The sequence below is a fragment of the Lipophrys pholis genome, assembly GCF_963383615.2.
Source record: "Lipophrys pholis genome assembly, chromosome: 1".
In the NCBI taxonomy this organism is placed as follows: Eukaryota; Metazoa; Chordata; class Actinopteri; order Blenniiformes; family Blenniidae; genus Lipophrys; species Lipophrys pholis.
In genome coordinates this window covers 37,876,475-37,896,577 of record NC_137635.1, presented here as the reverse complement: position 1 = coordinate 37,896,577, position 20,103 = coordinate 37,876,475, and the positions used below count along the sequence as shown (strand labels likewise).

The 20,103-nt window shown below is 40.1% G+C and overlaps 2 protein-coding genes across 2 annotated transcripts; both read right to left on the bottom strand.

Moving 5' to 3' along the window:
• Positions 1–422: 422 nt before the first annotated feature.
• Positions 423–5,612, bottom strand: LOC308111332 (solute carrier family 22 member 13-like; the record flags this gene model as incomplete). The annotated part of the gene is made up of 5 exons (XM_080466195.1): positions 423–633; positions 1,390–1,498; positions 2,744–2,958; positions 5,022–5,125; positions 5,238–5,612. 5 exons carry the CDS (start codon positions 5,610–5,612, stop codon positions 423–425), a joined length of 1,014 nt encoding a protein of 337 aa, XP_080322321.1.
• Positions 5,613–9,063: 3,451 nt separating this feature from the next.
• On the bottom strand, positions 9,064–18,360 carry LOC308112297 (serine/threonine-protein kinase OSR1-like). The gene is made up of 17 exons (XM_080467726.1): positions 18,143–18,360; positions 17,465–17,577; positions 16,223–16,331; positions 15,505–15,646; positions 14,705–14,760; positions 14,401–14,510; positions 14,195–14,296; positions 13,875–14,008; positions 13,728–13,776; positions 13,556–13,621; positions 13,255–13,377; positions 12,608–12,643; positions 12,271–12,420; positions 11,789–11,891; positions 11,280–11,348; positions 10,778–10,842; positions 9,064–10,680 (listed from the first exon to the last, which is right to left on the bottom strand). The coding sequence occupies exons 1-17, from the start codon at positions 18,210–18,212 to the stop codon at positions 10,606–10,608; spliced, it is 1,572 nt and encodes a 523-aa protein (XP_080323852.1). The 5' UTR covers positions 18,213–18,360; the 3' UTR covers positions 9,064–10,605.
• Between the last annotated feature and the right edge of the window lie 1,743 nt (positions 18,361–20,103).

Below are 20,103 nucleotides of genomic sequence, written 5' to 3'. Positions count from 1 at the left end.
ATATAAAATAAACAATAAAATAAAAATAAATTTTGTTAGTTTGAAATAAACCAGACATGTCCAAAGTCCTGGCTGAATGTTTGACTTTATTTGGCCTGCTCCCTCTGAACTGAAATTGTTATGTTATTAGAAAAGTGGACTATTTACTGTGTGTGGCTCACATTAACTTCTGTGTTAAACAAATAGCATTACACATTTGCCCCAACAAGAACAGTTTGCGCACATTTAACCCTGACACAAACAGTTGACAAGCTATCATTAGATATTAAGAGACAATTTCATGATTGTTCATAATAATGGAATCAGGAGCTGTTGGCACTTGGGTAATTTCCCATCATCAAACTTTCCATACCAACAACCATTTGGACAACACTGACTGTCCACATAGCAAGATACAGTACCTGTAATTTGCTTGTCACTGCTCACCTGTTGTCTTCAGCCTCATCGGTTGTATCAGGAAGCTCTTTACTGCTTGTCTCAGGGAGCACGAAGGCGAGACCTCCACTGATGAGTGAAAGGGTGCCAAAGACTACGGTGGGTATGGACCAGTGGTACACAGCCAACATGTTGAGCAGCGGCGCCAGTAACCCTCCGGCTCGGCTCGCAATAGAGCCCAGACCAGACGCCGTCTGTCTGAAACATGACAACACAGCACAGCAGAGCATGTTACTCCTGTTCTGAAGTCACTTTGAACTTCTACTGGTCAGAGAATGGTTGAATTGGGACAGAGGTGGAGTTTAGAGAGGCAAGCTTGAGCCCAGATGTTTGCAAGTTCAATGCCACTGAGGAAATATGTGAAATATTAGACCAATAATAATTTGATTGAATATTATTAGGTGATGAACTCAATAAGCGTCTGAGATCTACTCAGACGTGATAGAGGAGCATTTTACTAATATGCTGGGAAAAAATGGAAAAGATTACAAGTCAGGGCAATGTCTGATCGCTTCTGAACCGAGATTACAAACTATTCTCCTATTCTGACAATTAAGTGTGTGTGTCTGTGGGTTCGGGCATGTGTGTGTGTGTAATTACTTAAAAAATATTGAATGCACATATTTGTTGTAGTTTTAAAGTGACATGGTTCATCACTGTGTGTGTATTGTGTATACAATGTGCTTCATGAACAAAACTTCCTTGCTTTGCGCATACTGTATGTTCTCAGCTTGTTTCCTCCAAGTATTTTCTCCAGTCATACTGCACCTTTCTGACCCACTGACTGAAATCCATTCTTTTGATTATAAAAGCAATTTTGTGGTGATGTCACGCAACAGGATTCTGGTGTTCATTTATGCTTTTTTTGACTTTCAATGGAAATAGTTCCCAAATTTGCCTAATGAGAACAGTCCCGTCAATGAGTACTGACACCGACAAAAGGAGATTTCTCACCGGAAAGATGTTGGAAACAGTTCTTGAACATACACGCTGCAGACGGATCCTGCCCAGTTACTGAAAATGCGTCCTGCTGTCGCTAATATTGTAACGGCCACAGCATTACCTTGAACAGAAGAGAAAAAAAGTGTAAGACAAACGTTTCCAGTAACTCTGCTTGAGATATAGTTAACATAGCGATGTTTATTAAGGTTCGGCACATTTGTTCCTCGCTAGATTCAGCAACAGGAGGACTATTTTTGCAATAACTATTTCGATCATAAAGCTGAGAATTGCCCCACTCACTCCTATTTTCCCCATGACACTCAAAGACTGGTTCACGAACTCATTGCCTTTCCCATCCGCCACACCACCTGCCCTCTGACACAGACGGCTTTTGCTATTTTAACTCCGGTCTTACGCTCAACAAAGTGGAAGTTTCATCCAGACTGACACACTTCCTGTTCAGCCCTCACCCTCTAAATAGCAAATGGAATTGCTCACAGTTGTGCAGCCATGGGTGTGTTGGTCTTAAAATAAGTTGAGCTTGGATACAATGGAGGAGCGTGTCTATTTTCAGACAATGAAAAGCTACTGCACCGTTGACCAAATGGATTGTCCTCCACACGCAGATGCAGACTAACTTGCTTTGAAGAAGTAACCACCGATCTGGATATGTAACTTTTTGTGTACTCTGGAGGTTAAGATACTGTAAGATAAGATATCCTTTATTTATCTCACATGTGGAGAAATTTGCAGTGGTACAACAGGATAGTAAAGAGAAAGAAGCACACATAGCAGAAACTAAAAAAGCAGATAAAAATACAATATAATAAAAATATGCACACGGTGCCTATAAGTGTGGACATGTACAGAATGTGGGGGTGGATGTATTGCACATAGTAAATATGTTTCTATAGATTATTATTGTTATTGCACCACTTATTGCCCAGTTGGAGTGGAGTGATATTGTCCGGTTGTGGTGTGATAGCGGTTACAGTCTACATTGTAGACAAGCTGAACAAATGTCATCACCTCCAGTCAAATCCCACTGCTCTAGGTGCATTTGGGCTCTATTGGACTACATTTATTTATTGGACTGATGTAGAGGAAAATTAACAATTCAGCTGAGCTGATAACATTTAGATCAGCAGTTACTCTCTTGATGTTTAAACATTTGAGTTTGATATCATTAATTGTTTGTCAATTTAGATGTAAAATGTAGTATTTTTTACAGTGTGTTGACTGAATGGCCATGACGTGGACAGTGGACCTTTGAGTTAAGCTGCTTTAACTTTTCTTGTTTCGATTGGTGCTAAATAAATGACGTGTGAGTGTAGGCAGCTTTGAATGTGTCCCAGGAGGTTACTACCTTCAGGAAAAGCTAGGAGTAACAGGCACAAAACTCCAGCAATCAGAAGTGTTGACATCAGTGACACTTTTCTCCCGAACACCTCCAATAGCCAAATGCACAGAATGTGTGCTGGGATTTCACTCAGGCCAAATATGGCCTGCGTCAAGAAGATGCTCAGGCCAAATTTCCCCACATTAAATGAAAGGCAGAAGTAGGCAAGATTCAACGAAAACCTGTAAACAGAAGAAAAAGAAATAAATCAAACATCAGTCACACATTGGGCCGACCAAAATTTAAAAAACAAACATACTAAAAGTTTAAAATTTCTATAGAATTTGACTGAGTACATTATTTACAGGCTCAGTAAAATTGACATGGTGCAATATAACTTACCATCCCAGTATTAAGGCAAAGAAATATTTCCTAAGTATAGATGATTGGATAAGAATTATTATGCCTCTCTTTTCCTCTTTTTCTTTCACAACAATCTGGAATGCACAGGGGTGTTAACATCATGTTAACATTTACTCATGTTAGCAAATCATGTAATCCAACAGCCTTGCAAAGGTGAGTCGGATTTACTGGAATCCATGACAGTGAATTTGAATCGTTTTAGTTCAGGATGTTTGCTGGAAAATAGCTGACACAGGATGATCATTTATCTTTTATGTGGTTCAAAAACACTAACCTAACTCTATGAGATTGTGAAATTAAATCATGAAAACTGAACAGATCAAAACAAAATAAGCAATAGTAACAAATATATTTAAGATGTTGTCTTATTTATGACAACAACCTGTTGATGCAATTCTTTGCTGTCTTCTTTGCTGGATCCAAAATATTTTATATTGTTTCTATGAGACAGATTAGATGCTTTAAAATATGTTTGCATGGCTCCATTCATACTTATAGTTGCTGTGTAACACACAGTGGACAGTAGGAGTCAGTCAATCATTACTTCACAGAAACAGAGCAACATGCCACTGAGTCTGAACTGCATGCTTACAAGAGCATTCCCTGTAAAAATGGTTGAGACAAAAAACAAAAAGCTGTGAGAGAGAACATGTTGCACCATGTGATCTGAATCGGTGTTTAACCTAAACCTTGCTATCACACATCCCCCAGAATAAAGCGTTTCCATGTTTTGATGCTTTAATTCCTATCTGTGCATGAACTGTATGCTTCTAGTTGATTATTTAAGTACAAAAAAATTGATCTTGTGCACAGTTCTTCAAATAGAAATTGTGATCTAGGCTGTGATGGTTTGCAGAAGCTGCATGCATCTTTCCTGTGTAACAACTTGCATGCAATCGGATGAAAACATCTTAATATTAAAACAAAACAAAATGTTCAAAATGAAAGGTCGCTGCATACATTGCACATTTTTGTTGAATTTATGTAGATTTTTGTGTTTTGCTGAGATCGTTATGTATTATATTATAACAGATATAATGACCTTAAGAATGTTTGATTTGGAATATTTTTTCTGATGATGCAAAACACACTGGGGATAAGGAGTCCAATTTGAATATATAATAAATGTACAACGTAAGATTTGTACATTTTTATCTCCACACCAGAGATACGAAGCCACTCAATGGCAAGTCTCAACTTTGCTGACACACAAGTAATACAGTGAGTAACAATAAGTCCCCATTCAGCCTCACTCTGCAGAATCCCAACAGTCCTATTGGCTCAGGTGCAGTGCAAGATATAATGCGATGTTACTGACTGCTGATGGTGTACTTCCATATTCTTGAAATATTCTATTTAAAGAAAAAGAAACAATAACCTTACTGAATCACCTTGTTGTGTTTAAGTGTATTTGAAGTTCTCCTTTATGCAACTGAAATCGTTTATCTTTATTGTTCTCTGTTGTTCATGTCTAATCAGTTTTATTCTTTTGAGGAATACTTGGTTGCATTTATATTGGATTTCTTCATAAATGACTTGTCATTTTTTGGAATCAAGATAGAAGCGAGTCGCTTTCATTAACAGCTCTTGAATTGTAACGGTGAAGGATACCGTACCCAGAATGATGCAGTTAAGTCGAAAGCCTCCGTAGCCTATCCCAACCATGAACTGGGACGCCAAATATAAGTAGAAGTTTGGAGACAAAGCAGTTGTCAAAATAAATATCACTGTTATGAAAAGTGGGATCTGACTGGCTCGTTTACGACCAAACCTGCAACAGAGAAGACCTCTCAGATTTGTTCTCAGTCACATGAACAAACATAGTGTGATATTGTTTTTATTAACTTTAAAAATCTGTCATGGCGTGCATGTTTTCACCTACGATTCAGCAAATGGTCCAAACAAGAGACATCCAACGAGGACACCAGCCATAAATACTGTTTGTGCCACTTGCACCAAGTTTGCCTTGTCACAAACTAAATCAAACTGTGGAGGGAAGAATCCACAATTATTAGCAAAAAAGAGTTATTTAGAAAAAGAGTAAATCTCGAGTTTATACTGTATGTTTGCATGAGGGGTGATCAGATTTGTCACTTACGTCAGTGACAATGGTCGTCTCATACAGCAGACTGTTGTACTTCCATCCATGCTGGCAGCCAGTGGTCTCGTTCAGTCCGTACTCCCTGATGGCGTCAACGTCCCAGTCCACAGGGACAAACATCCGACACCTGCTGAAGGAGCCGTCGTCCTCCCGGGGCAGAGTGAGGTTCAGCTGCTCCTCGCTGGTCAGGTTGGGACTGACCCTGAGGATCCAGTCTGTGGTACAGTGTCTCTCTGGGTCTGACTCCGTAAAATACACGTTGGCGAACTGAAAAGGCATGATAATGTTTGGAAGACAAAGAGCAAGAAGGATGACCTTCTGGAAAAGTCCAAAATCTCCAATATTCTGGAGAATTTCCCCAAATTGAGCCATGTTCAGAGCTCCGTCTGTCCCTTCAGAGATGCTGCCAGCGGATGACCTTTAAACAATGCTCACCAGCATTAATGTTTAAACCTTGGACTCCGTGCTTCAGGAGGGGTGAGACAGCATTTTCTCTTTTGTGGAATAAACTACTTTCCAAGACAAAATCAAACAGTGTTCAGCAACTGTAACTGAAGCAACAATCTAACAACAAGCCACAAGAAAAAAAAAAACAAGAATAAATACCAGAAAAGTTGCTTTTGGGTATTTCAAGATCAGATCAAAACACACTGCATCAACCAATAAGTCTTTCACATTGTTCAAGTCTGTTGATCTTTAACTTACAGTGTCGCGCTTATAATCTCTTCCCGTCAATATATGTTACATATACTGGTTACATCATGATAAAATAAAGGAAAATATATATATACACAAGTATTTTGAAGTGGTCCTGTAGATCATTGAAGAACGTAGTGGAGAACAAAATAAAATGTCACAAATCTGTTAAAATGCTATATACATATTTACTCTATGTTTGAAGAGTCTAGACTTGATTTCAGGTTCATCAGGATTAGCTGAGGAAAACAAGACATTAACTGATAAATCCATGACAGAATTGTGTAGAATTTGTAGAAGTGACAACAGGAGAGTGCATTATATCGAAACCCCAGTGAACGGTTCTGCAGGCAACAGGAAACAGAGTCCCGGCACACATGTTAACTCGGGAACAACCCAATTTAAAAAGTCTTAAGAAGTGCTGACTGTAGAAATCCTTCCTCCACCATCACATGACTTTAACCCAAATGGAGCTTTGTGAAGTCACCTGAAGGAAGTGATGGATCCTTCTTATCATGAGGAAGCTCATCAAAACACCTGATTCTGGGATTTGGGTTTATTTATTCATTCATATTTTTTTCCCTGTAATCTAACCTCGGCTCTGCTTTCCCATCCATCAATTCAGTGTTGTGGGTCAGATCACAGGGTAAACAGAGAAACATACAGTCACACACGCTACTTGTGCATTTTTGTGGGAAATTGCAGTTTCCTGGAAAAACACTAAAGAAACATTGAATTATTATTGGATTGCAACAAGGATGAGGACTATTCGAATACCCTCCAGTTTCTGTGAATAAAAACAATACAGTGTTATACCAAAGAAAGAGTGGATTAAAGTGGTTGCAGGCAGGCAAATATGTTTGCAAACTGTGGAACTGACCATGTTTGTACTTTCTACCTTGGCCATATGACTGAAGGATTATATAACAACACCAATAAGTAATCTTTGAATGATCCTCAGCTGATAAGATGTTAAAGCGAAGAGGAAAGCCTAGACTCCTGTATAAGGAAAACTGACCTTTGTATTTTTAGTTGTGTTTGAAAAATATGACTGGCATCACAGTATGGAAATCTTGTGGGAAAACAATGTTTGACCTCGTCGTGTGCACCCTTACCATGACGGACGTTTTTCGCAGAAGACAGACGTTTCAGCAAAACATCAGAGAAAAGTGGTTTGCCCGCTGGAAGCTGGTCTAACGGCACTGTGCTTGCAATTTTTTTTATTCTTTTTAAACTTATCAGCCAGGCGTCATCAATTTATCCATCTTCGACACTGCTTATCCTGTTTCAGGGTCGCTGGAGCCGATCCCAGCTTACCATGGACGAGGGCAGGACGCACAGGTCACCAGTCCATCGAAGGTCGACAACTGATTGACCTCACATGCATGTTTTTGAACTGCGTGTCAGTCCTGAACAGGAAACACCTGAGACCAAGACTGCCAAACATCTGCCTCATCCAGGAGGCAAGGCATCATTGCTCACCTCAATCAGCTCTGTAGCTCCTGGCAGCACTTCAACACCATGATCCCTGCAGGTGAACAGTCTCCTTCAATCCAAACACAAAGGATTGAAGCTTATTGACAATACAAGCTCTGTAATGCTCATTCGGGAAGACGCCAAGTAGTTCATGCATTATCCTGCAAGCACACTTACAACTGAATCGCTACTTGAGGTTACCAGTGAGGTTTTAAAAGTTAAGTGTGTCTATTTTCCAGTATTTTTTTTTAATTCAAGTTAATCTTTTTCAAGCTCCTTATGATTAAGCTATGGGTCAACCACATTGGACACGTCACACTGAAGATCAAACTTTTGAAAAAAACAAAAAAAAACACTGCATATTGCTGTACTTTTGTCCATTCTGGCACCGCATCGAGTCCGTCTTCATGGATTTCGTCAACGCGACAGCCGCTGAAGACCACAAAATGACACATTTTGAAGGACGACACTCCTCAAGTCATTGGATTTCATCATGTGACTTTTATTCATCTACTAAAAATCAGTTTGCATGTGTTGAAAATTTCCAACAATGTAAATAAATGGTCAAGAAAACTTCTTTGCACCTTACCACAGATATTCCTCTTCAAATTATGCGTGTTTGGATCTACACATGTAAATGATTAAGCACATTTCTTTAAAAAATATATGTAATGATCTGTAAAAAAGAAAAAGAAAAAAGAAAAAAAAAAGGTTTGAGGAAAATGTATATGCCAATCAAAAAGATTTATTTTTTTTGTTCAAGGAAATTAAGAAAGTCCTTCAAACTTTCAGCAAGGGAAAAAAAAAAAAAAAAAAAAAAAAAAAAGAAATCACGCATTTTATTACTTTACCACACGCGCACACACGGGAAGAGACGGCAGTATAAACCGCGCCACTCTCCAAGAGAAACTCATCCGTTCACATCCGTCAATCTGCGACCGCCTTCAGTGAGGAAACGCTGCGGATCATGACATCAAAGCAGAGTGAATGAAGCCCCACGTTCACGTCCCCCATATATGCATGTCAACATATCAATAAGGTGCCAATTGAACTCAGAATTTCTACACGATTAGTGAATATTTGCCAAAGGCCAACAGTGGAGGGGAAACACTACAAAACAAACTCAAAAGATGCCGCGAAGGAGATGAGCCCCGATCCGTTTGCCTCGGTGGATATTTACAACTAAAATGTTCCTATTGTCCGACATGTACACTTAAACAGTCAATGCATCTACATCGTTACATACAAACCTCATGATGGAGTTTGCGTGACAGTGCATGGAGTCGCCATCATTTATGTACACTTACAACATCTTTACATAAACCATTTACATCGGTACCTGAACTCGGGGAGCTTGACCACCGCCCTTCGCACGTGGTACAAAACAACCATACAGCTACACCGGGAGTGACGACAGGGATTCCTGGGTTTGGTGAGTGTTTAGAAGCAATGTGATACTACGGTCGGCCAGAACCACCGGCTTGATAAGGGAGGGGGGGGGGATTGATTTCTGAAAAGGTTTAAAGGGTTATTTCATCCGATATACAGGGGCCGTTTATCATTTTGTGTGAGCTGGCATGCAGATAGTTCTTTCTTTAGTTGATCATAGTTTGAGGTTCCAGAAGCCATGATTAAAGTGAATTTTTTTTTTCCATTTGAAACAAGTCTTGATCCGAAAAGCTTTTAATTTAAATCAATGGCAACATGCCGAGTCAGCCGAATCAAACACTTAAAGTAAATATTTTAGTTAATTTAAAAAGGAGAAAAGACTTTGATTTCATTCATTAAATTTTTCAAATTCACTGGTTATTATTTCATCTGCAGTCCTGTGACAATGAAAGCCACTGAAACACACAAAGTCTCTGCATGACAAATGTGGCCGACGAATTTAGAATTTATTTCAAGTTAGAAAAGTTTCTCTTTTTAAAGGAGATTTTGAGGGTGTGTACTTTCACAGAAATTCATCAGCAGTCTGTGAAACACCACCAGCATTCAGGATTCAGTAATGACAAGGCTAAATTATCTCCCAACAATTTTTGGTTTAAAAAAAGAAAAAAAAATGTAATCATTACCCGTCTGCTGTTAATGTTTTCAGTTGTTGTAAACCAAAGTAATCTTTTTTGCTGCATGTTCTTCAGAGCTGCCAGTTTAGTTGGCCGACTCTTCGTGAACTCCTTTAAGCGGGGTACAAGCACAGAAAGTGGTTTTACACTACAAAAGAGACGTGAAATAAGCAACTAGTGGAAAGAAAACAATTATTGCATAGTACAGGGACAGTAGGCAGGTTTAAATCCGTGAAAGTAAAATGCTGTCGTTACCGCCTGTGAATGTAATAATCGGACAAAAACGATCAAACATGACATGTATGTATTTCAGAAACTCGATTGTGTTTTGACGAATCACCACCAACACTGTGGAGGACAGAATTTATCACACTGCTTTGGGCTGTATTACACAGGAGACTCCTTTTTTAAATTTCTTTTTCCTCAATATTGGAAGTAAAAACTCAAGACAGACAAAGAAAATCTTTTTTTCTTGAAAAGGAAAACTATGCTACAATGCGTTAAGGTATCCGTATTATTATGATTTATACGTTGTTTTTTTTTAGATGTCATAGATAGGCGTACATAAAATACACCTAATGATCACAGACTGACTCAATTTCTCACCAAACGCGCTGCTCGAGTCTCTGTGAACTAAGGCTGAACTTACACTTCTCAGCTTCAGTGTAGCATAAAGTGCCATGTTAAGGTGGCACGATACTCCTCAGAGTTTTGTGGCACAGTTGATATTTTTTCAAAAAAAGAAAAGAAAGGAAAAAAAATAAAAAAGGCAATTACTTCCAGTACTGGCAGGAGATGATTTGTATTGTGCTTGTGTAGGAGGAGGAAAAAAAGAACAAAGAAATTAGGAATGGGTTTAGTTGATTGCATCTCTGCTTCCATTTACTGTATAAGCGCACTGTAAACTTTTCAAGTGTGATTCTTGTGATGAACTGAACCCCTCTAATGTGGTCCTCATGCATCCTGCAATAGTGTCACACTCCTGCCAGCCTCATGTTTGCTCCTCTTCCACCACCTCCTCCTCCTCCTCCTCCTCTTCTCTTTGGCAGTAGTGGTTTCTTGGAATTGACTACAATGCAGCTGTGCAATACCATTTTAATCTGTCCTTTTGTTTCCCGGCTCTGCTGAACTTAATTGATGCTGAGTTGTGCGAATCCAATGAGTTTAATGTCATCAGGGATTTCAGACTCCTCCACACCAGATGCCTTAAAAAAAAAAAAAAAAAAAAAAGCACACACAAAAACTATACTTACTACTTGTAATAAGAATACATGTGAGAAAAGGTGTAGATGTTTTGCTTACCAGTTTAAAGGTCACGTTTTTGTTACTATGGGGGTCATCGACAATCTTCTGCAAGTTGGCAGCAACTAGATGGAAAATGAAGAGAAGAGGGAAGCTTGAGTCACATGGCGAACATGGAGACAGACAGGAAGTCTTTTTGTCCCGCTTCGCTCCTCTGGAAACACATTTCCTTAATAAACACAATGAACTGATCAGACCAATATATATATATATATATATATATTAAATAACTTTAAAATAAATTAGTCAGTCGACGCTGTTAAGGTGTTTCTTGCACGTTTATACGGACTGGAAGTGGAATTAAATAAGACTTGTTCTACATCTCATATTTAACAACACTAACTTTGCTTTTGGCTGCTGTGACACTATTTCAGGAAAAAGACAAATGAGGCAAAAAAAAAAAAAAAAGAGTGTGAACATTTCTCCATTTCAAAGTAAATCAACAACAATAAAACACTTCATGAAATGAACACCGATAATAAGTATTCCATATCGTACTTACCAATAACTAGGTCTCTCCCGTCAACCAGACCAGCTGAGACCAGCTCCTGGGAGACTCCGTCGGCAGAGTCTGAGGACAGAGACGGAGGAGAAGACATAACACATGAGACCGGAGTCTGATATCCACTGTGACGGCAGTAAAAACAACCAAAAGAAAGTTTCAGTTATTAACTGCAACTCCACTGCTAATTCAGGTCAAGCATCTATACTGAATTCTATAGACGCTTAAAGCAAAAGAGAAACTTATACTTTTAACTTGTGTTTCATGATTTTGTGGAGGACAAAACGTTTCTAGTGCTATTCCTCATTTAAAAAAAAAAAAAAAAAAAAAAAAAAAAAGGTTTGCCGTCTGAGATGCATCAATCCAAGATGGTGAGCAGTGAGCAGCAGATGGCCCAGTTTACATGAACATTTTTAAAAAGGTTATCGTTTGGGCTTGTGAGGTTAAATGGAAAAGCTCTGCCATTCCAATAAAAGAAAAAACAAAGTGAGATTTGGGAGTGTGTGTACCTCTGCCTTGCATGAACTCAAATCGAATGTCATTGAGCTCCTTCTTGGGATTCCTTAATCTGAGGACGAGACTGATGGGGACACTGCATGAAGCTGCTGGATCCTGGAAAGACGGTGACGGAAAAAAAATAATAAAAATGTAATCGGCGTGAATACAAACACAAGCTTTAAAAAAAAAATAAAACCTCCAAGCAAATTAGCTCCAAATTCGATAAATCAATTTTTTTTTTGCCCGGCCCTAATTTCACCTAAAACAATTCAACAGTAAAACCAATTCTATAATAACACATAATAACACGCAGTCTCAATCACAGTAAAACACATTCACCATTCAACAATGCTAATCGGTGAATGTTAAGATAGTGGAAAAAGACTAACTCGTTCTTGAAAATACATCAGATTGTATTTCACACATACTGTAATAAAAGTAGTCCTACGTCTGTTTTCCTTGAATCAAGTCTCCACATTTCCCGTTAGTTTACCTGAACAGCAGGGACGTGTGAAGGGCTTGCAGTCTGCGGGGGAGCCGCAGGGGGGGCGTCTTCCCCCGCTGGACCAACATTTGCTCGTTTCTCCTGCACCACAGCAGGCGGCTGCAGATGGGCTGCGGCGCCATCTGCTGGTGGGAAAAGCTAAGAGACGCCGAGGGGTGGATGTAAATCAGTGAGGATGTGGTTTCACATAACCGAGTAAAAACAAAAGTCGAAAAGAAAACAGGTGAAACAGAATTGAGAGAACACATGAGACAGTCATGCAGATCACTGTTAAGGCTTCATGATAAATCAGGATTCAGGTCATGTCCACTACAAATGGACTCACCTCCATATTCTGGGACCCGTCCTTGACTCTGGGCGACTGTAGAATGGACATGACAGATTGTCAAGATTAAATACATGCAATTGCCCCTTTCACCCCCCGACGTATGGACTGATGGAATATTTCAAGATTGAAGGAATTTGAACATTAAGCACTCGGCTTAACTGACGTCACAGTTAAGACAGACAGGACAGTAAAACCCCACAACCAGACATCAATCAAGTGTGAACATACACTGTAAAAACATTTCAACAGGTCATCTGAGCATTTCTTTCTTTTAGCCCCGAGATCCGACCACAATTAGTAAAATATTGGCTTCTATTATTACCATCACATTTATTTATTTAAGAGGATTAATTCTTCATAACTTGCAAAAAAAAATGTTAAATCGTTATGCCGCACTCCCTTCCTGTCATTACCAAAATTCAAACCCTTCACACTCGAGTACGAGAGCTAACCTGATGCTTCACCAGAATGAACTAACCTGTGTCTAAACCGCACCGATATGAAGGGACCGCTTGTAGCTACAAAAACAAGAATGCTGCAACCGGAGCATCTGCTGGTCAGAACAACGCTGGAAACTTGCAAACAACATTATAAAACCAAATTGGACCTATTCTCCTGGGACGCGAGCATGCAAGCTCTCTTACCCGCAGAGCCGCCACTGCGGCTTTACCCTCCTCGCTCTCCTCGTCCAGCTCATCGTCGCTCCACTCCCACCCGCCGTCCTCCGTCTTGTGGAGGCGGCCACTGGAACCGGGCACACGACGCACCTGTGCAACGCATAAAAAGAGGAGCGACGCTCAATACTGCAACACCTTTCTGATCCTCTTCAGGATCGGGAAACTGGGACACACCCTGGATAAGGTGGTGACCGCTGCCAGCATGGCACAAATTTCTGCTAAGCTTCAATTAGTGGTGCATGACGAGTGTTTGCAATGGCGGCCACACCTTTTTGGAGCGATCTGTTATTGATGGACCTTTATGAAGGAGCCTCTCCTGTAAGTACTCATTATTCTGTAACATAAAGACGGACGTGTATTAATGGATACAGAAATACTTTCACCCAAGTCAGGCAAGAACGGCTTCAGCTTATTCCCGTAACAGAAAAACACATGGTCACCTTGGCTTTTGTGAAGAATTTGTGCTTCAGCAACTCAGCAGCTGTTGGCCTGAAAATGAGAAGGACACAAGGCATCTTGTTCAAAGACTTTCCTCACAATTCTTTCTTTATTAAAAAAAAAAAAAAAGCATTTGAGACTTAGCTGACCTTTTTTCAGGGTCTTTCTGTAAGCAGAGAGAGAGCATCTTCCTGAAGGACTTCCCATACTTCTTCACCATGTCTTTATCTGTGATGCCCGTCTCCAGACAGGGAGGGTCGTTCTGCAAAGTCAGCATCAGCACCTGAAGACACAGAAAAATCAGCTTGTAAACATGTAATCATAGCATTTAAAAGGTAAGAACAGATTTATCAAAGATAATTGGACCACTCCAGGCCAACATAAGAGACTGCTGCTCTCCAAGTTCCCTTGCGACTAAACTTCCTCATTATTACAGCAGCATTTGCACGTCATTGCACGTGACTGTTACCTTCATGGGTGGGTACTTGTGATATGGTGCGGCCCCAGTGGCCAGTTCGATCGCCGTTATCCCGAAACTCCAGATGTCTGCTTTGAAGTCATAGCCACGAACCTTCAAAATAAAAGCAGACTCGTGAAAAAGCTGCCCATGCTGTCCAGTTCAGTCTAAGGTGAAATATTATAGAGACAACAGAGAAGGAAGCCCAAGTGTCCCACCTGCTCCATGACCTCCGGAGCCATCCAGCATGGTGTCCCAACAAATGTTTTCCGGACTTTGTTCCTCGTCATGTCTCCACCTGCAGCTAGAAAGGCACTCACACCAAAGTCTGGTGTGCAAATAAATTGAAACGAATTAGGACATTTCCTAAAAAAACAACAACAAAAAGAAAACACTTTAGGAGTCCATTGTGACCGCCCTCTCTTCATTTAATAGAAGAGAACTGTGTGTTGTCTCAGTGGGGATTGTCTTGTTTGGGAATGTGAGAGTTATTAAAGGAAAGACAGATCAGAAACGCCGCACCTGCAATTTGCACTGAGCCATCTTCTCCAAGAAGAATATTTCCAGCTTTTAGATCCCTGTAAACAAAGAGAAGCACCTTAGGCTGGGACGTAGAATTAAAATGACAGAAGTCAGCGGCTGCACAAACACAGGTGCGGCTCTGCAAGCAAACATTCGCCAATATTCCACACAAAACAGCTTCAAGGTGAACTTTCATCTCTTGCATCTTAATCCACTTGATTTGTGGTTACATACTGTAACCGAGTGCAAAGAATGCACCGAGAACTGGAGTGGATTAACCTGACCCCAACCTTCCTCGCTCCATCGATCTCTCCTGATTAGGGATAAGTGAGTTAGTCAAAGCAACTGATCTCCATCAGCTGCTGCTCTGTCTGTCTCCAGAGATACTGACCGGTCCGACTCAAATTCAATTTACGACCTTATGAAAGAAAATGACTTTCAACGTGCAATGCTGTACAACTTACGTACTCAAATTTATAAAGTCTGATTCTGGGTGGCAGTGCATCAGCCATAAGCTTCAAAATGAAAACAAACACAAAACTGAACTTTTGTCAACATTTCAATGTGAAACAATGATACTTGTCACACAACAAGACGCAGAGGATATAGAGAGGCCTTTCTTTTCATTCAGTCTTCCTGGGAGGAACGTTTATGTGAAACAAACTTCCTCAATTATGCATTTTCACTGTATTAAATATTGAGAGAGCGAGGTCTGGTTCAAAGCACATGCTCACACACAGATAGAAGGCTCAAGCAGCAGCGTTGGAGGCCCCACAGGACACTGGAGCATTTCTACTCACCGATGAATCTGCCCGTTTTTGTGAAGGTACTCTAGTCCCTCCAGCACCTCTCTCAGGATGGTGGCAATGCTTGCCTCATCCAGTACGCCGGTCTTATGCTCGCCACGGGAAATGATGTGTTTGATGATGTCCAGCACTGAGCCTGAGAGAAGCAGAGGCTCGTCACACAACTTGTATACTGAATGACGTTCATCTGGCCAGCAGAAGTAACCTCAATGTTCAATTAAACAAAACCCAACCTTTCACAAAAGATTCACAAAAATCATTCACGTTAAATTCTTACAGAGAAATATAAAATAACATTGGATCAACTGTTAACTTTTTCTTATTTTTCTGTTACAATTACAATGGTAAAATGTTAGCACGTTTAAGATGGCAATGCAAGTATCCAATTTTGAGATGGTGAAGTTGGTGTCAAATTACACACATCAGATGGCGGCAGACTCAGCACTGTTAACAGAAATGCTGGTGATGGCTAATAAGGAGAAAAAGTCAAACTATGGCCAAAATCTAGATAAGTGAAAGTGAGCATTATGGGTCATCTTTAGAAGACATTCAAGAACTATTAAAGAGCAAATCTAAGTGCAAAGACAAGAGAAAGCTGGTGACTTAATCCAAATACACATTCTAAATTCAAATCTGAGATCTAGAAATGACTAGAAAAGCAAAATCAAAGTCAGGTCCGGATGAAGATGAGAGTCCTTATTACAGCACTTACCCCCACTGAGCAGCTTCATCACTAGCCACAGTTCATCCTTCACCACAAAGGAGGTATAATAAGACACAATGTTTGGATGGTGGCACTGGCTCATAGCCTGAATCTCTTTCTGTGCACAGAAGAAAAAATGTGGGATAAAAGGTCACTCAGTGAGCACAAACTGTAGCATGCCAAGCTCTAACTAAACCTTTATATTACAGTTTGAGAGGGGAAGTAAATCTCAGTCACAGGATTTGATCTTCTGATTGAGAAAAGAGTAATAGCAGGGATTAGGTTGTTTCATTTAGCCCACACTTGGTTTAAGCTCTCATTAAATGAAGTTCAAGAGACAAAACCCGCTGTTAAAGCAGCTAAATCCTAAACCAGGCATACATACTGCCTTCAACTACAGACAAAGCAGTAACCTGGGTTACATCACCACTGAGCCACTAAGCAAAGACATTTCAATCCCAGAATAGGCATATTTGGAGTCACAACCTCAGTAAGTTACAGAAGTAATTTATGAAGTATACATTACAGAAGGACAGTGTAATGAAATGTTGAGTTTAAATCACATAAATTACAATGACGGTTGTGACTGGAAAACATCAGAGCCCAGGTTAAAGAGGAAATGACAGATGCTGGGTTGAGTAATCCCTGATGTTCAAACTAACAACTCACGACTCTTATTCAGTCTGAACTAAAGTTTAGTCTCAACAATATTTTCAAGGGGTCTGTAAATATCTGATGTGAAAAACTAAGTAAGGCATAGACTTTGTCAAACATTCCCATACACCATTGTGAAGAAATTACCAAAACTCTTATAATCTTTAAAAAAAAAAAAAAAAAAAGATTGAGAACCATCTGGTTTGATTTTGTGCATTGGACACTTTTCTGCACTGTGAGGTTTGCATGTTCTCCTTGTCTGGGTTGGTTTCCACCCACACTCCAAAGACATGTACATTGAATGACTTGGTCTTAATCAGCTGTGGGTATGAAAGGGAATATGTGGTTGTAATGATAATAGTAATGGTAATGATGTTGGTCCTGCCATGGACCTATCCAGGATGTGTCTTGCCTTTCACCCATTGTAAGCTGGGATCGGCTCATTTGCTCCAGCTGTAGAGTTCAGAAGTTCCTGTAGAATCAAGCATCTGATCTGTACTTGACAGAACTGACCCCACCAACCCACACCACTCCCAGAATAACACACAACGATTACCTGGACTGTGTACACTGGGTCTCATATTGTTGGTTTCTTACCAGGAGTTCATCCATGCTAGTTTGACACTTCTCTAGGTTGATGCGTTTGATGGCCACCTTCTCCTTTCTCGGCTTGCAATAAGCTGCCTGTACAACTGCAGTGGCTCCACTCCCTGAGGATAACACAAAGAATGAAGTCATCCCACTGAAGAAAAGCTTTACGTGTCGGCAAAGCGGATTCTTCAGAACATTCTAGACATTAATCAACTTTAGCATTGCTCTTTTACGTCATTTACTGTTGTGTGATGCAGAAATGTAGTGCAACAAAGAGACATATCGAACCCAGCCAGTAATTGAGACTAACCATTGCCTGGCTTAAGAAAAGTATGAATGTCTCACTGTGAGCTGTATCATACCTCCATGGGAGCACCACCCACTCCAACAACGTCCTGGAGGCTAACTGCTTCAGCTAGCAGGTTAGCTTCACGCTGCTTAGCCAGGAAGCTGAAACTCTTTCTAGTTCGTCAACTCGCTGGAACAGTAAACCGATTTAGGCCTCGCCACGGGGAAACTGCTGAGCTGTTAACGCTCATGTGGCGTAGTGACTGTAGTTCGACTCGTGTTAGCTGCAGGCATGCCATGCTAGCATTGGCTAGTAGCCGCTTGCCAGCCGACGCCGCCGTCGAGACAGACAGGGCAGGCGAACAGATGCTAACATTAGCATGCTAAGCTACTTACCTATCACCTCTTTAAGTTCGTAGTCATCCTTGTCGATTGACCAGGACTGAGAAGACTGGTCGTCTGCCATGGTCGTTGTTTCAACGGTGCTCCTCAACAATAACAGTGACGCCGTCAGGGATAGTATTTAGTTTGTGATTACTCCATTCGGCTCCGGGGTGAACCTGACTGCTATCGCCGCCTGCTGCTGTCCGCTCCTGTCAAACACAACTTTACGCGCGACAGACGTTACGCCTTACGTGCGCGTGAAAGTGGGACTAAGGTGTCACCATCTTGAGTGTGGCGAAATCTGGAAAATACCACATGCCCAATTTAATAGGAGAAGAATGATAACTCGGAAACACATTAAGTATTACAACAACAGTGAACACAAATTCAGAGACAAAAAAAAATGCTTGGAATGTTTCGATATTGAAATACAGACATTCATCAGTGCTCTCAGCAGAGGGCGACAAAGCGTGAAAACCCTACTAACACGTGAACAATGGTTTGTCCCATTATTGGTCATCCTCATGAGGTTGTTGGAAACATCAATTTTCCTTTAGATTTAGGCTTAAAACGTAAAATTTTGATAAGGCTTACATTAAAGAGACTTGTGTGACTTTGAACCATTTCTCGATCATCCTGATGTGGGTTTCAGACTGAAATAAAAAAAATTTAAATCACAGGGCATCTGTCTTTCTTCTCAATTTGGATATAGATTACGCCCCTCCATGTCTTTCACTTGACTTGACTTCACTTCAGACACGTGACTCTTTTGTGATCATTCTGTTGCAATCATAAATAGCTTTTGAAGCCTAACAATGCTATCAGAGTTAGGGTTTTTCCTGTAAATGGCTGTGTACAGTCTATGTACTTAGGTTATCTTATCTTATTCCTAGATCCTCACCATGAATACCTGAAATTGTTAAAGAATTTCCCAAAATATGTCTGTTGAAGACTAAGACGCTCTTGCCAATGAATGCAACCTCTATGGTTTTGTAGAATAAATAGTAAAAACATTTCAGTACCTGAATTTAGACAGAGATGTTTAGCACAGTTAGAAAGATTCAACATTCTGCTATGTTGTTTTTTTTGTTTTGTAGGATAGAGTTTGATGTGTATTATTTGTTTCTTTTCACATGGGTTACCCTTTCCTTATTTGTTGCAACAGAATTCACGGTTGCCTGAAATATAGGGCATGACTCCAGTAACTTAACCTGTTCACACCCTGTTGGTAAATAAATGCAGTAAGGTAAAAGCGTAACCTTCGCCCTGTAATGTGGGGGAAAAAATCATTATTTACTGAAAGAATTGTGTCTATTTAAAAGTAGTGAGAATAGAAGCAGTGTCTGGGTTAACATTGTCCACAAATGAATGTAGTATTAAATCCTTACTGTATCGTAAACTGAGATTATGAACATTTTCCATTGGCAATTGGCAGATTTTGTCTTGTTTTATGTAAATTCTCCTGATCATCTTAAGCTGAAAACTAAACAGTTTGTGCTGAAAAGTGTTGCTGTAGGTCAAACATTAGCCTTTCTTTCTCTAATTATTTGTTTGTTTGTTTCTTGAATTCCTTCATGGTTTCTATAACCTTTGATAACCACAGGAATTGCATAATCAACATCAGACAGTGAAACCGCAGCCTGAGACTGGAGGATGTTTTGGGGGAAAGCATTGAAACTATGGAAGGCATCAGTGGTATGTGAGGAAACAGCATGGGCCTGTTCTTGCTTGTTTTACAGGCACACACACAATCAGCAAAGGCACCAACCGAGGAAGTCATTTATGAGATCATAATTTTTTTATTCAAATCACTTTTATTCATAGTTTTTTCCACGATACATGGCACCGAGTACATTTCAATGGAAATGATTTTGTACTCTTAAGTTCAATCCTACCCATGACAACATTGACATAATGAACTTGCTTTGCGTGTTTTGGTGCATTTAAGGAAATTGTTTATATTTTTTGTTTCA